Source organism: Melanotaenia boesemani, chromosome 2, assembly GCF_017639745.1.
Source record: "Melanotaenia boesemani isolate fMelBoe1 chromosome 2, fMelBoe1.pri, whole genome shotgun sequence".
Lineage (NCBI taxonomy): Eukaryota > Metazoa > Chordata > Actinopteri > Atheriniformes > Melanotaeniidae > Melanotaenia > Melanotaenia boesemani.
The window spans coordinates 6852973-6866944 of NC_055683.1; the positions used below are offsets into that span (position 1 = coordinate 6852973).

At 41.2% G+C, this 13972-nt stretch overlaps 1 protein-coding gene across 1 annotated transcript in view; it reads right to left on the reverse strand.

The window, feature by feature from the left end:
* The window catches only part of LOC121653840 (NLR family CARD domain-containing protein 3-like), a gene marked incomplete at its 3' end in the record, with an annotated part of 124818 nt that overhangs the window by 41560 nt on the left and 69286 nt on the right, over positions 1–13972 (reverse strand). The window contains exons 5-9 of the mRNA XM_042007537.1: positions 4704–4784; positions 4374–4475; positions 3524–3602; positions 3159–3363; positions 1215–3012 (exon numbers count right to left, since the gene is read on the reverse strand). Coding sequence (XP_041863471.1) covers positions 1215–3012; positions 3159–3363; positions 3524–3602; positions 4374–4475; positions 4704–4784 — 2265 coding nt within the window. The remainder of the gene's footprint in view (positions 1–1214; positions 3013–3158; positions 3364–3523; positions 3603–4373; positions 4476–4703; positions 4785–13972) is intronic.

A 13972-nucleotide genomic window follows, 5' to 3' on the forward strand; every position in this document is an offset into this window, starting at 1 on the left:
ACTCCAGAGTATGGATACACCATCCCTGGTCTGGTCTAAGTGTCCAGTCTGCTCCAGAACCTTCCTTACAGAGTGAAGAACCTGGAAGTGTGTGAGCAGCAGCCATGGTAAGAGCTGTCTGAAACCATCAGATGCTAATGAAAGCTGCTCCAATGCTTTCTTTATGACCTCTTTGAGGAAATGAAAGGAGATAATTCCATAACACACTTCATTCTGGCTGCAGCCTTGGAAGCAATGCTGGTGTTTATCCAGTTGTACTAACTGGTAAATGTGTGGACATATATGAGGACAGTGGGGTGAGTGTGAGCAGCTGTGACAACATATTTTACTTTTCTTTCCCTTTAATCACCAAGCTTGATTATAAAGTCATATTTTATATCTGAACACGTTCACATGACATATAGTTTCCATGTCAGTGTGATCAGACTGCATTAGATGAAATATCTGAATCCCTTTCTGTAGAATATTTATTGAACATCTGTAGTTTCAGAGCAGCAGAATAAAACCACAGGTGAGACTCATTGTGGTCGGATTCTCAATGCAACGCTGTCATCTTTTCTTGGATCCTCTGAATTTATCCCACCACCTTTCCTAAACTCCATGATGTTTTCCATCAGGGTAAAGGAATTTAGGCAGGAAAAAGCATTGGGGGTGATTCTGTTTACTATGTGACTGAACCACTGGATGGAAACAACGTGATAAACAAGCAGGACGAGCAACGTTTCAACCAAAGCTGAGAGACAAAGTAGAGAATCTTTATTTAACCAGAGGCTCATTTATACCTTTAAGTCCTAAATAAAACACATGTTCCTTCATTTTAAAAGATGCGTTACTCTGGACATATTTCATTCACAATATTTCAAAGTAGTTTAGAAAACATTGCAGATTATTCCATCACAGAGATGTTTGAAGCTGAAACAGAGGAAAAACAGGTGAGAGCAGCAGAGAAACCTGACCTGAGAGTTTCCAGTTTCCAGTTTTCCAGTCCATCACACAGCTCCTTCAGTCCTGAGTCCTGGATTCTCAGGTCCAGGTCCTTCACTCTGGAGGACAGAGAGCTGAGAGCTGAGGACAGAGCTGAAAATCCTTCATCTGAGAGGAAACAGCTGCTCAGTCTGAAGAGGAAATAATAAGACAAGTAATAATCTGTCCCATGATGTACGCTTATACCAGCAGCAGTATATTTCTCCACATCCTGCTATATATGTACTTACAGAGCTTTGCTGGAGGCTTTGACCACTGACAGCAGCCTCAGAAGAACCTTCTCTGAAGGAGAGTATTTCTGCAGGTCAAACACCTCCAGATCTTCTTCTGATGACAGTAAGATGAAGGCCAGAGCTGACCACTGAGCAGGAGACAGTTCATCTGTGGAGAGATGTCCTGATCTCAGGAACTGATGGATCTCCTCCTCTAGAGAACGATCATTCAGTTCATTCAGACAGTGGAACAGATTGATGCTTCTCTCTGCAGACACATTCTCACTGATCTTCATCTTGATGTACTGGACTGTTTCCTGATTGGTCTGTGAGCTACTTCCTGTCTGTGTCATCAGGCCTCGTAGGAGACTTTGATTGGTCTGCAGTGAAAGACCCAGGAGGAAGCGGAGGAACAAGTCTAGGTGTCCATTTGGACTCTGTAAGGCCTCGTCCACAGCTCTCTGATGGAGACGTAGATCTGGTTTATTTAATAACTTAGACCAAACAGAAACTGTTTGTTCATCTTCCATCAGGTTGATTCCAGACTTGATGAAGGTCAGACGGACATGAAGAGCAGCCAGAAACTCCTGAACACTCAGATGGACGAAGCTGAACACCTTCTCCTGGTACAGTCCTCTCTCCTCTTTAAAGATCTGTGTGAACACTCCTGAGTAAACTGAGGCTGCTGTGATATCGATGCCACACTCTGTCAGGTCTGATTCATAGAAGATCAGGTTTCCTTTCTGCAGCTGATCAAAAGCCAGTTTTCCCAGAGACTCAATCATCTTCCTGCTCTCTGGACTCCAGTGTGGATCTGTCTCAGCTCCTCCATCATACTTGACCTTCTTGACTTTGGTCTGGACCACCAGGAAGTGGATGTACATCTCAGTCAGGGTCTTGGGCAGCTCTCCTCCCTCTCTGGTTTCCAGCACATCCTCCAGAACTGTAGCAGTGATCCAGCAGAAGACTGGGATGTGGCACATGATGTGGAGGCTTCGTGATGTCTTCATGTGGGAGATGATCCTGCTGGCCTGCTCCTCATCTCTGAACCTCTTCCTGAAGTACTCCTCCTTCTGAGGGTCAGTGAACCCTCTGACCTCTGTCACCATGCCAACACAGTCAGGAGGGATCTGATTGGCTGCTGCAGGTCGTGTGGTTATCCAGAGGCGAGCAGAGGGAAGCAGTTTCCCCCTGATGAGGTTCGTCAGCAGCACATCCACTGAGGTGGACTCTGTAACATCAGTCAGGGTCTCATTGTTGTGGAAGTCCAGAGGAAGTCGACTCTCATCCAGACCGTCCAAGATGAAGACAACCTGGAACTCTTCAAAGCTGCAGATTCCTGCTTCTTTGGTTTCAGTAAAGAAGTGATGAACAAGTTCCACCAAGCTGAACTTTTTCTCTTTCAGCACATTCAGCTCTCTGAAAGTCAGTGGAAATGTCAACTGGATGTCCTGGTTGGCTTTGTCTTCAGCCCAGTCCAGAGTGAACTTCTGTGTTAAGACAGTTTTCCCAATGCCAGCCACTCCCTTTGTCATCACTGTTCTGATTGGTTCATCTCTTCCAGGTGGGAGTTTAAAGATGTCTTCTTGTCTGATGGTTGTTTCTGGTCTGTGTGGTTTCCTGGATGCTGTTTCAATCTGTCTGACCTCATGTTCATCATTGACCTCTGCAGTCCCTCCCTCTGTGATGTAGAGCTCTGTGTAGATCTGGTTCAGAAGGGTTGGGTTTCCTGCTTTAGCAATCCCCTCAAACACACACTGGAACTTCTTCTTCAGACCACATTTTAGTTTAAGTTGACAAACTGCAGCAAAATATTCTGAAAGAAAAGAAGAAATAAGAAGAGTCAGTAAAGATTTGAAGCCTCTGAGGAATGAGGATGTGAATATGTGATGTTCATGTGTTGAGACATCAGTAAATGTGTCATTTATCCAGCAGCTTCAATCTTTAGAGAAATCCTCTTACTGCTCTGCAGACGCTCAGCCAGCTCCTCCTGCTTCATCCTCCTCAGGAAGTCCACTGTGATCTTCACTAACGCCTCTCTGCTGCTCTTCCTCTGCTCCTCATCCTCACCCTCCAACACTGAGCATTCTGGGTAATCTGGACTCAGAAGCTTCTGGATCTTCTTCAGCTCCTTCTTCATGAAAGTGATCATGTTGTCCTCCAGCAGCTGGAAGAGAAACGATATGAAGGACACAATCAGACTGAAATCATGGAGCCAAACATCAGATCCATGTTGGACACACTGACAATCCACTGGTCTACAAAGGTCAGCATGGAGATGATGTGGACAGAAGAGATGGAGAAGTAGTTGTTGTACATGTACAGACCATAAATATGGAGTCCAGCTGTGTTTGATGCTGCTGGACAGACTGACCACTGGGAAGCTCTGAGCTCTGCTGGTCCACTCTGTGGAGGAATCAGGAAGAATCACATCACATTCTGTCACATGGAGAAGCTGCTTCCAGCTTTTAGGAAGCTCTCACCAACACCTTCATGAAGCTCTGTGCTGAGGTGCCCTGGAGCAAGGCAGCCACAGCCAGTGTGTGCTTGGATGAGACTGGTTAGACTGGGCAGCTCCCAGTATAAATGTGTTTGATGTTGGAGTTTTCCACTAAGAAAAAGTTTGGTGTGTTTGTGAGGAGCCAAACTGACTGCAGGTCACTTAGTAACTGAGGTTCAGAGAATCTCCTGAACTTCTGGAAAACGTCCAGAATCTGTTTCCTTTTTCCAGAGGAGGAAAAACTCTCGTCTGCTTCTACGTTCCACAGATGAGAAAGTTGAATTATGGAGATTCTATGTTTCCTGCACTGAGACAGAATCCTCCTGATTATTCTCAGCTCACAAGAAATATTTAATAAAACTCACATGTTTATTATTAGAGCTTCATCTGGATATTTCACCTTAAATACTGAAGATATCCTTTATTATTATTATTATTATTATTATTATTATTATTATTATTATTATCATTAATTATTATTATTATTATTATTATTTTCATCATTATTATTATTATTATTATTATTATTATTATTATCATCATTATTATTATTATTATTATTATCAGTATTATTATTATCAGTATTATTATTATTATTATTATTATTATTATTATTATTGAGTTGAAACACAAGATGGAATAAAACTAAACTGATGCAACAATTTTACACAGCTCACCTCTGTGGCTCTGATTTAAACTCAGGAGGAATACCCATCGACCAGTCACTCTTATAGGACAAACAGCTGGGTTCAGGTCCAGGTCCAGGTCCAGGTTGATTCCTGTGAATAAATGAATTTGAATTTAATGATTTTACAGCTGAATTCTGAAATTGTTCAACATTTAGTTTGCAGAAGAATCTGGAAGACAAATCAAATCTATCACATGACGATCATGATGCTGCAGATTCGTCTCAGCAGAGACGTCCAGAAATGATGAACCTGAAACTGGTTTTCATCTGAAACCTGATCCAACTTCCACTGGACTCTGATACTCACTGCTGGTCTAACCTGAAATAAAGACGTTTATCTATTGACTGGTCGCTCTTCATGGAGACACAGCTGGGTTCAGGTGCAGGTCCAGGCTGGTTCCTGTGAATCCAGATGTTTGGTGATGTGAGTTGTGATCTCTGACATGGAGAAGAGTCATGGACAGTTAGAGATGGACATCTCACCTCTGAGTGGTTTTAGAGGGAGGGACTCCCTCCTCTCTGTCCTGATCCATGATGCTGGATTCACATCAGCTCACACACACTTTCTACCTTCACCTGCAGAGGAAACACACATCATTCATCTGAACATCTACTGAAATCCTCCTTTCCATCATCTGCTGCTCCTCCTCTGATTGGCTCTGATTTTCTGCTTCATATCAGAGTCAGATGGATGCAGTCAGACAGCAGTGAGGAAGAGGAAGCTGCCTTCAGCTGCTGGACTTCTATCAGGACACCAGATGGAGGGATGGAGCTGCAGACCAGCCTCAAAAGAGGAAACATTTCTCCTCCTTTTATTACCATGAACAGAAAGTGAAACTAAATCAGATGAAGATTTAAAACAGGAAGCAGGAAAAAAAGTTTGACATTTTCTGTCAGAAACAGAAACTAAAGGATGAAGTTAAAGAAGGAAAAATGAAGTGATTCCAGTTTGGATGGAAAGTCTGACTGAAGGAGCTGCAGAATCACACACTGTAGGTTCTGATCCGTTAACCTGCTTCCTGTCAGCCACTCCTCATCTTCATCATCTTCACCTCTACAGGTGGATTATCTGCTCCATCACAGCTGCTCACACTGAAGCTTTTTTCCACATTTAGGATCAATTTTCATTTCAGCTGTTTCACTGAAAATCTTCCTGCAGCAGTTTGACTCAAAGAAGGTGAAAGTGTTCAGATCAGAGCGGAGACCAGTTCTACAGAGAAGCTTTACTGGTAATCTCCTGGAAACTGGAATAAAGACAGAAATAAAATGAGGGTTTAGTGTCAAACAGCAGATGAATGTGGTTCAATCAGCGGTTCCAGCATCAAACTGCAGGTGTGACGAAGTTCAGCAGGAAAAAGTCAAATATTTTTCATGGTTGAAATTACGGGGAGCTACGGGGAGCTCGGCTCCCCTGGAAAGCAGAAGACCTCTGAAAACCTCACCTGGGACACTGAGGGGCTTTAACCCCTTGTTGTCTGTTGCATCAAACTTCTTCTGGGGCCTCATTCATAAAACTGTGTGTAGCAAAGAAAACTACAGGCGGTGTATGTCGGGAAAAACGGAAATTTGATGCACAAAAACTTTCATATTTATCAAAGCGTGCTCACACACGTCCCACGTCTGTTTCTATCTATAAATCAGAATCAACTCTAATGTCAGCGCGTGTGAGGGAGCGCCATGACACGCCCTTATAATGACTATAAAAGGTCAGGTGAACGTCTGTAATAAATATTTATCACATCATTTCCATGATGGTTCAGGAAGGAAAAAATGAGAAGAAGCAGAATTTTTCAGAATGTGAAACTGAGGTCCTGGTGGACCATGATGAAAAACATAAGAAGGTTTTATTTGGTGGGGCGGCGTGGTCATCAGCACTGCAGCAATGGTGTGATGTAACACTCGGGATAGCTGCAGTGTATTGTGGGTAAAATCAGTTTAGCTGCACCAGTTCAATTAATGAAAGCCACGAAACGTACTGATGTCTTCTTCGTTTATTTTCCTTTGTTCTTTTTCTCTCTCTCTCTCAAAGTCGACACCATGTAAACTACAATAATAAGAAAAACAAAGTAAATTCAAGCTAACACCTGAGAGCTCACATACCAAAACCATAAACATTCATACATTAAACAAATCTACATTGTCCATACTGCATCAAGAAAACAGAAATATAAGGGAAATAACAAATCACCGTGTGCGCCTCAATGAATTCGGTGTAGAATGCTGCTTCTTCAAGTTCAGTGTCTCTAACACGCACTGGTCATGCCATGTCTCTTTTCCAATTATATTAATATTTTTATATATATATATATATATATATATATATATATATATAATATAATATAATAATATATATTAATATTATATATATTAATCCAAGTTATATATTTGGTAAGTTTCCCTTAGAGTGTCTACGGTGAGCAACATATTATTTTGTGGTTATGTTTTCTATGTAGAATAATTTAAGATTATTGAATTCTAACGGTCAAATATTTCCTTATTTTAACATCTAATTTTACATTTGAAGACAGAAAAGTAATTTATAAATATACAAATGACTGCATTCAATACAAACTTCCAAACAGCTTTTCCGTCATAGTTGTCACCGTTTTTACACTTTAACCTTTTATTTATTGGTTTAAATTGATATTTTACGTGGTCGCACCACCTGACAATTAAAGACAACAACAATGCTGAGTTATTATATTTTTCATTTCAAATAAAAAAAAAAAGCTTTTGTAAAAAGGTAAATGGTCTGTACTTATATTTTATACAAAGTGCTTTACATTTACATCACATTCACACATTCACACACACATTCACACACACATTCACACACTGATGGCGGAAGCTGCCATGCAAGGCGCTCAACCATCAGGAGCACAAAGGGGTTCGGTGTCCTGCTCAGGAAAACCTCGACATGAGCTCTCTGGGCCGGGATCGAACCAGCAACCCTTGGGTTACAGGACGACCACCCACTGAGCCATGCCGCCATGTCCCCCCATCTGTCAACAGTCCAACAGATGATAGAAACATCAGCTTAAATCCATTTTAATTTTAATTTAATCCAAATCCCTGTGATTGACGGGTAAACCTGTCCAGGTGTACCTGCCTCTCACCTAACAGTTGCTGGGATACGCCGCAGCTTCCCCGCAACCCTGAACTGAATTAAGCAGAATAGAAAATGAATGGATAGACGGTCAAATCTAAAGTATGACAAGATTTTAAAACATTCACTGTAACTGAGATGAAACACTAACCACATACTAAATAAAAATAATTGTGTTTTAGCTTTAACAGCTGTGATTAACAAATATTTCAGCACATTTTGAAATGTTTCTTCAACAGGGGTTAAGGTAGAAACCCTGTTTCAGGTGTATGTAAAGGAGTCTCAGTCTGCAGGAGCAGCTGTATGTGCTGTGGATTAAGAGCTTCAGGCTCTGAGACTTTGAGGACATTGGTTGTGTAGTAAAAACTTACATCAGCAGGATGGAGTCATACCAACTTATTTTGTCCCAACTGCTGCATGTGGCTCACTTCAATCTCATCACCAAGTACCTGAAGTACATGTAGTACTTTTCAGTGAAAGTCAGTCATGAATGAATTTAGCCGCCCTCTACATTTACCCACATGTATAAAAAAGGTCGCTAAGTTGGCAACACTCACACACCAACAACTCACACACCAACTTAGAGACCTCTTTTTATTTGTTTTTCTAATCTATCGACTTTTTCAGTATTGGAGACTTTTGTAGACTGACGTATATGAAAGTAGTTTATTCTTCTTAATGAGGACTGGGTGCTGCTGTGCAGGCCCCTCTCCTGTCCTAAAGCAACCAGAAGAGGCTTCTGGCAGCAGCAGCAGCTGCATTCAGAGCAGGAGATGATCACCTGTTTCATGACCAGGCTGAAAATGAAACGTTCAAAGCTGCTGCAGGATGATCTCGCGCTGGCTTACCGTCAGATATTAATGTCTATTAATGAAGAGTGTGGAGGGAAACAAGTGTTGTTAAATGTTACAGCCTCCTAATTAGAAAACAACCTACACTTAATAAAATTAAACTAGAATAAAAGAACATATTAACCAAAGAATTTGTTTTATTTTTATTAGTTTTGCCTTTTTAAACGTATTTAGCTTGTCTATTCGTCCACTGTTGCCTTTCCTATGACATTCCTCTCCACAGCCGCCTCCATGCACATTAGATGATGTCATTTAACGATTTCTAGCGACTTTTAGGAGCCACTTTTCTCACTCAAGAGTTAGTAACAGTGGGTGTGTGAGTGTAATGTGGAAATTTTTGCCCTTTACTTTGAATTTTAACGAGGTTAAAGGGCATGGCCAAGGCAGATGGCCAACTTCAATATCACGACATGACGCCATAAATCCTTGTAGTTACTCCAGTTTATCTGATCACCATCAAACTGACAGCGTTTAATCATCCTTCTTATTCTTCCTCCAGACTGGTGACTGAATAAACGTTTTAATACCTACTACTAACTAAACTACTGCTCCTTGTCTCTGGTGTTTATAACGGATACACCCAAAACAGTGCGTGTCCGCTGGTTAGGTCACGTGACTGACAAAGATTCCGAAACCCTCGGAATGTGTGACGTCATTACCAGGCACCCTGAGACACTGTTGCCAACTCCTCAGTAAGGAAAGTAGCTATTGGCTGTCCTGAAAGTCGCTAGAAGTCGCTAAATGACGTCATCGCCTAATTTGCATAAATCGCCATTTGCATGTAATGTAATGGCCATTGTAGGAGAAAGAAATAACATCATGGAGAGACAAAAGGAGAGTCAAAAACACCCTAAATATGTTTAGAGCTACAAATAATTTTTTCTGTTGATTCTTGGTTTGTTTTTTGTTTTTGGATTTTTGTCATTGAAATTGGACATCACTTTAAAAAATAAGCTTTGATAACCTTTGTCGAGATCCACATTACATAAATCATTGTCCTTTATTGTTAATTGTTAGAATATCAAATTTAACCCAAGGACTGTTAAGTTGCGTGGAACTGCTCTATGTCTATGCTTCCACCTTTATCCGGGCTTGGGACCGGCAAAGTAACACAAAAGAGACAGTTTGGCGGAGTTAGTTTTTTTTTTTTTTTTCTTTAGTTTTCTTACTTTTAGTTTAGTTTCTAACCTTATGTTGCACTTAGAAGCCTACAACTGATGTATCCATCAATTGGCTCTTTGAGCACATCAATATTTGCCATTGGATTCAGCACCTTGCTACTCCCAGACTTTATCAGGCTAACCAAGCTGTCAAGAAGTTTAGGAGGATCTACCTGCTCACCCTCAAAAGCCTTGATGGCCAACTGTACCTCACCAAGCACTGACTTCAAAAAAGTCAGATACAAGATGTTTTGAGGATCACTGTACATGGAGTATAAAACTTCAGCCATGTAACAGTGTTCACTGGACTTATTCACTGCAATTTTTTTTTTAGTATGACAGCGAAAAAAACATTTACATTTACATCCCGCTCTGTAAGCCAGGGCGGGATCAGCGGCGCCTTTGCGCATCACAATTCATTTTCAGTGTGTAAGCGGAGCGGTGTGGGTCTCCTCTCTGCTGCTCTGACTGCAGCCGCTACCCGAGCTGCTGTGTCAGTGCTTTGGGACGGGGAGGGGCTCCTGCAGCACACGCTGCTCGTTCACGACAGTAACTGCAGAAAAATATGGGCTTTCAAAGAGTCTCCAAAACACCAGAAAGTCTCCAAAAACTACAGTAAAAGTCGCTAGATTTGTCGCTAGTCGCTTTTGACAAAAAAAAAGTCGCCAAATTTAGCGAGAAAGTCGCCAAGTTGGCAACACTGCCCTGAGATATGAAGCCAATTTGGGTTTTAAAGATTAATAAGACACATATTGACTCGACATTTGACAAACAACTCCACCATAACAGACCTCGTTCACAGCAACAGATAGTTCTGGTCTTTGTCCCCTCATGTCCTCCTCTCTGGTTCTGTTGGACCACTTCTCCTCCGTCCTGGTTCTGGATTGTTCAGGACCCTCAGTCTGATAAATTAAACCAAATGAAAACGGCTTTTTTACCTTTAGATGGAGGATTTCACGGAGAATCTCAGCTGCGCCACAACGACCCGAGAAAGAGAAAAATAAACCCAGAGAGGCGTTTACTGACCCAGTTAGAAATCCGACACCACAGTCGCTCAGAACAGCTGGAGGTTTCCAGCGAGACTGAAACCTGATCCTGGACCGGAATCTGAAGCTCTGAAAGTCTTTAGTTCTAGTTCCACCCAGATGGAGGAGAACGAGGAGTCCTCCACCCCAGGGTCTCCACCTCCTTCATGTTGGTGGTCTCATCGTTGTTGGAGACGAGACCGAGCAGCGATGTGTCTTCAGAGCAGCGAAAGTAAAGATAAAGTAAAAACACGGAGCACAGGAAGACGTCTGACCACGGCCGCGCCATCTTTTTACACTCATACATTTATTAGTAGAAACATTAACTTTATTATTAATAAGTACACATGTGTGTGTGTGTTTTCTATTAAAGTCTGGCTGCTGTACTTCTAGAGGTGTGTGTGTTATGAAGGAAATGTAAAATAAACATGTTCAGATGTCTCTTCTTTACTCAACAACATCAGTAAACCTGTTTATTGGAACCTTTTCATAGAAAAAAGAAAATCCAGGTTTTCCTTTTCTCACACAAAGCTGAGCTAAACTGGGCTTGTTGTTCAGCTGGTTTGTAATAAAGTTTTTCTATAAAATGTCCATAAATGTTGAAACAATAAAATGTGGACAGGAAGTCCAGCGCTGTACTGGGAAATGACCAGTATGGGTGGAAGTCCATCTGCTGCTGCAGGACACAATAAAACTGGAAATGAGTCCTGCAGCCAAACTGCTGGACTCAAACACCTGGAGGTTTACTTTTATAAAATGAAAGATGAGCTGATTCAGTCACAACAAGGATGAAATATTTCAACGTACGATCAGAACATAAAGTTTATGTAGCAGCTGCTTTCAATAAGAAGACACCAGCAAAGGTTTTCACTGGAAAGAAAAACACTAACAGTAAAAATCTGAAAGAAGAGCTCCATTATTTCTATTTTAATAATTCTTTACTTCATCAGTTCATTAAACTGACATCCTGCTGTTCACATTTCCACCAGCAGAGGGAGACAAATCACCATCAATGAAGACTCCACTTCCTCCATTCACACATCTGAGCTAACAGGACTGTGTGTTGGTGTTTTTCTTCTATGGGCAACAAAAGTATTGTTTCTAGCTCCAAATAAAAGTCCCTCCACCTGCTGTCATTCAGCATGTTGCAGCTATAATCTTCACAGTGGAAGGTCTCAAACCTTCATGAGTCTCTTCAGTCTTCATACATTCAAAGGAAGAAACTCGCTGCTAAGATGTGACGACCACATCCTGAGAGCTCTGAGTTCCAGGAACAGACGGTGGGAACAAGATGATGGAAAAGCTCAATTCAGCCGAGCACATCAGGGTTTATCCACACAAAGCTAACATGGAAATATCAGTGATACTGGGAAAGAACGGCTTCCTGGACTTTTCATTTAGTAAAGACGTCCTGATACCAACAATAGAATCCATGTGCAGGAATAAAAAGCAGATTTCTGGCAGACCTAGCAGTGGAAACGTCTTTCTAAATGTCTTATTTACCTGGTAAAAATATTGCTGAGTCATGTTTCCATGTGTGTAAAAATGGAATAGTGAGCGTTTCCATGTATTACAGGATGTTTTACAGAATATACAAACATTTACATACAATAGTTCTATGGTTCATTAAAGAGGGAAAAATAGAAAAAAAGGAAAAATATCAAGAACAAATCCCTGATTTAAACAAGTTTTATATCTGAACTTGTTTTTCTAACTAATCACATGACCTTTCTTTCTAGAAACAACTTCACCAAATTCTTAAAGGTGATTAATAATTAATAGAAACATTAAATGAATGCTGCCATGTATTAAATGAGCAGTGAGGATCATTTTTAAAAGAATCTAAACTTTAACAGTGTTGTTGTAAAGAAGAAGCTTTACTTCTTCTGTGCTGGATATTGAGTCTCTATTTTTATCTATTATCTATTTAGTGATGAGCAGAGAAGTGAAGTGTTTGCAGCATCATCAGACATCAGAGCTGATATAGCAGATGTATATTTGTAGACATTTTACAGCTGCAGCAGCTGATTTAAGATGAAAACATCAGATGGAAACAGGAACGCTCCTGTGTTTTTACCACTTCATCCATTATTAGCTTCTAGGCTTTATTTAGCATCTACTGGCTGCAGTGGAAACTGGGAACCTTCACATTAGTGCAACACAGAAAGAAACTGTTCTCTGCAGCAAGAATTTCATTGGAACAAAGACTTTTTCCACAGAGATTTTTATGCTGTTTAGTTGTACGAGAGCGGCTTGATTCCAAATATTCCTTCTGATGCTGGTTTCTCCACATTAAGCTGCTTTTTACTAGATAAGCTCGTTTATCCTGTTATCTGCTTCCTGACTTTCATCTATTGAGATAAAAGCCAGAATGAGAAGAAAAGTCAATCTTTTCCTCCAGATGTGGAGATGTAGCTGCTGCAGGTTGGGCCAGTCTAGGCTTCGTTATTCTGAAGACAAAGACCTTCAGAGAACAAATGAAAACACTTCTAGTTCACCCCTGAAACAGCAGCTTGTTGCTGGAAACTCATTTTAAATGGAAACAAACTTCAAACTGAAATCATATGATAAGCAGACGTCTGATATGAGCAGAAAGGGGAGAATTTGTCTTTCCCATGTTTGCATGTTCCACATCTTTACTGGTGAAATCTGCTGGGAGCAATTCTCCCAGTGTTCATTTCTTTTCCTTTTCTTCACACAAAGATTTTTACAGCAGAAAAAAAGACTGACAGGATTTATTTTTGTCCTCCAGACAGAAAGTAAAGAAAACCTTGTGCAGCTTGGCCTCAGATTCCTTCAGTGACATAAGCAGAAGAAGAGAATTGTGTGAAAAGGATCCTAAGTGGAAGGAAGGGAGGGAACAGAGTTAAAGACAGAGCTGACTAAATGGAGCAGAGTTCAGCCATATTAAGCAGGCAGAGAATAAAGGTAAGGCCTTCCTGGAGTTTATGAAGAGCAGATTCACTCAGATGTCTGCAGACAGCAAGCGTGCAGAGCTGGAGAAGGAGCTGCTGAAGTGTTGAAGGACACTCTGGAAGGTCTGGAGAAGCTCCACGTCTTCCTGGATGCCGTGGAGAAGCTGGCCGCCACCTCACTGCATGTGTTCGCTGAGAAGCAGGTGTTACACCTGCCTGAAAAGATCCCACTCAGTCATGTTCAGGCTGCACCACTAATCTGTCCTCTCCTCCTGGAGGTTCAAAGAGATGCACAAGTTTCCTTCCTTCCCAAACTTCCCAATGTGGAGGTGTTGGCTTCCCAGCTGGACAGATACATGCACATCACCAAGACCATTTGTGAGGAGATGAAGAAAAGCTGAACTCATATTTAGTCAGCAACACGTTTTATTCTTTATACACACATTTTTAAAGCTACACTAGAATAAAAGTGTGATTTTATTGGAGATGATTTTAACAGGAAACTGAAGTCAGTCGTTGATGCTGCAGCTC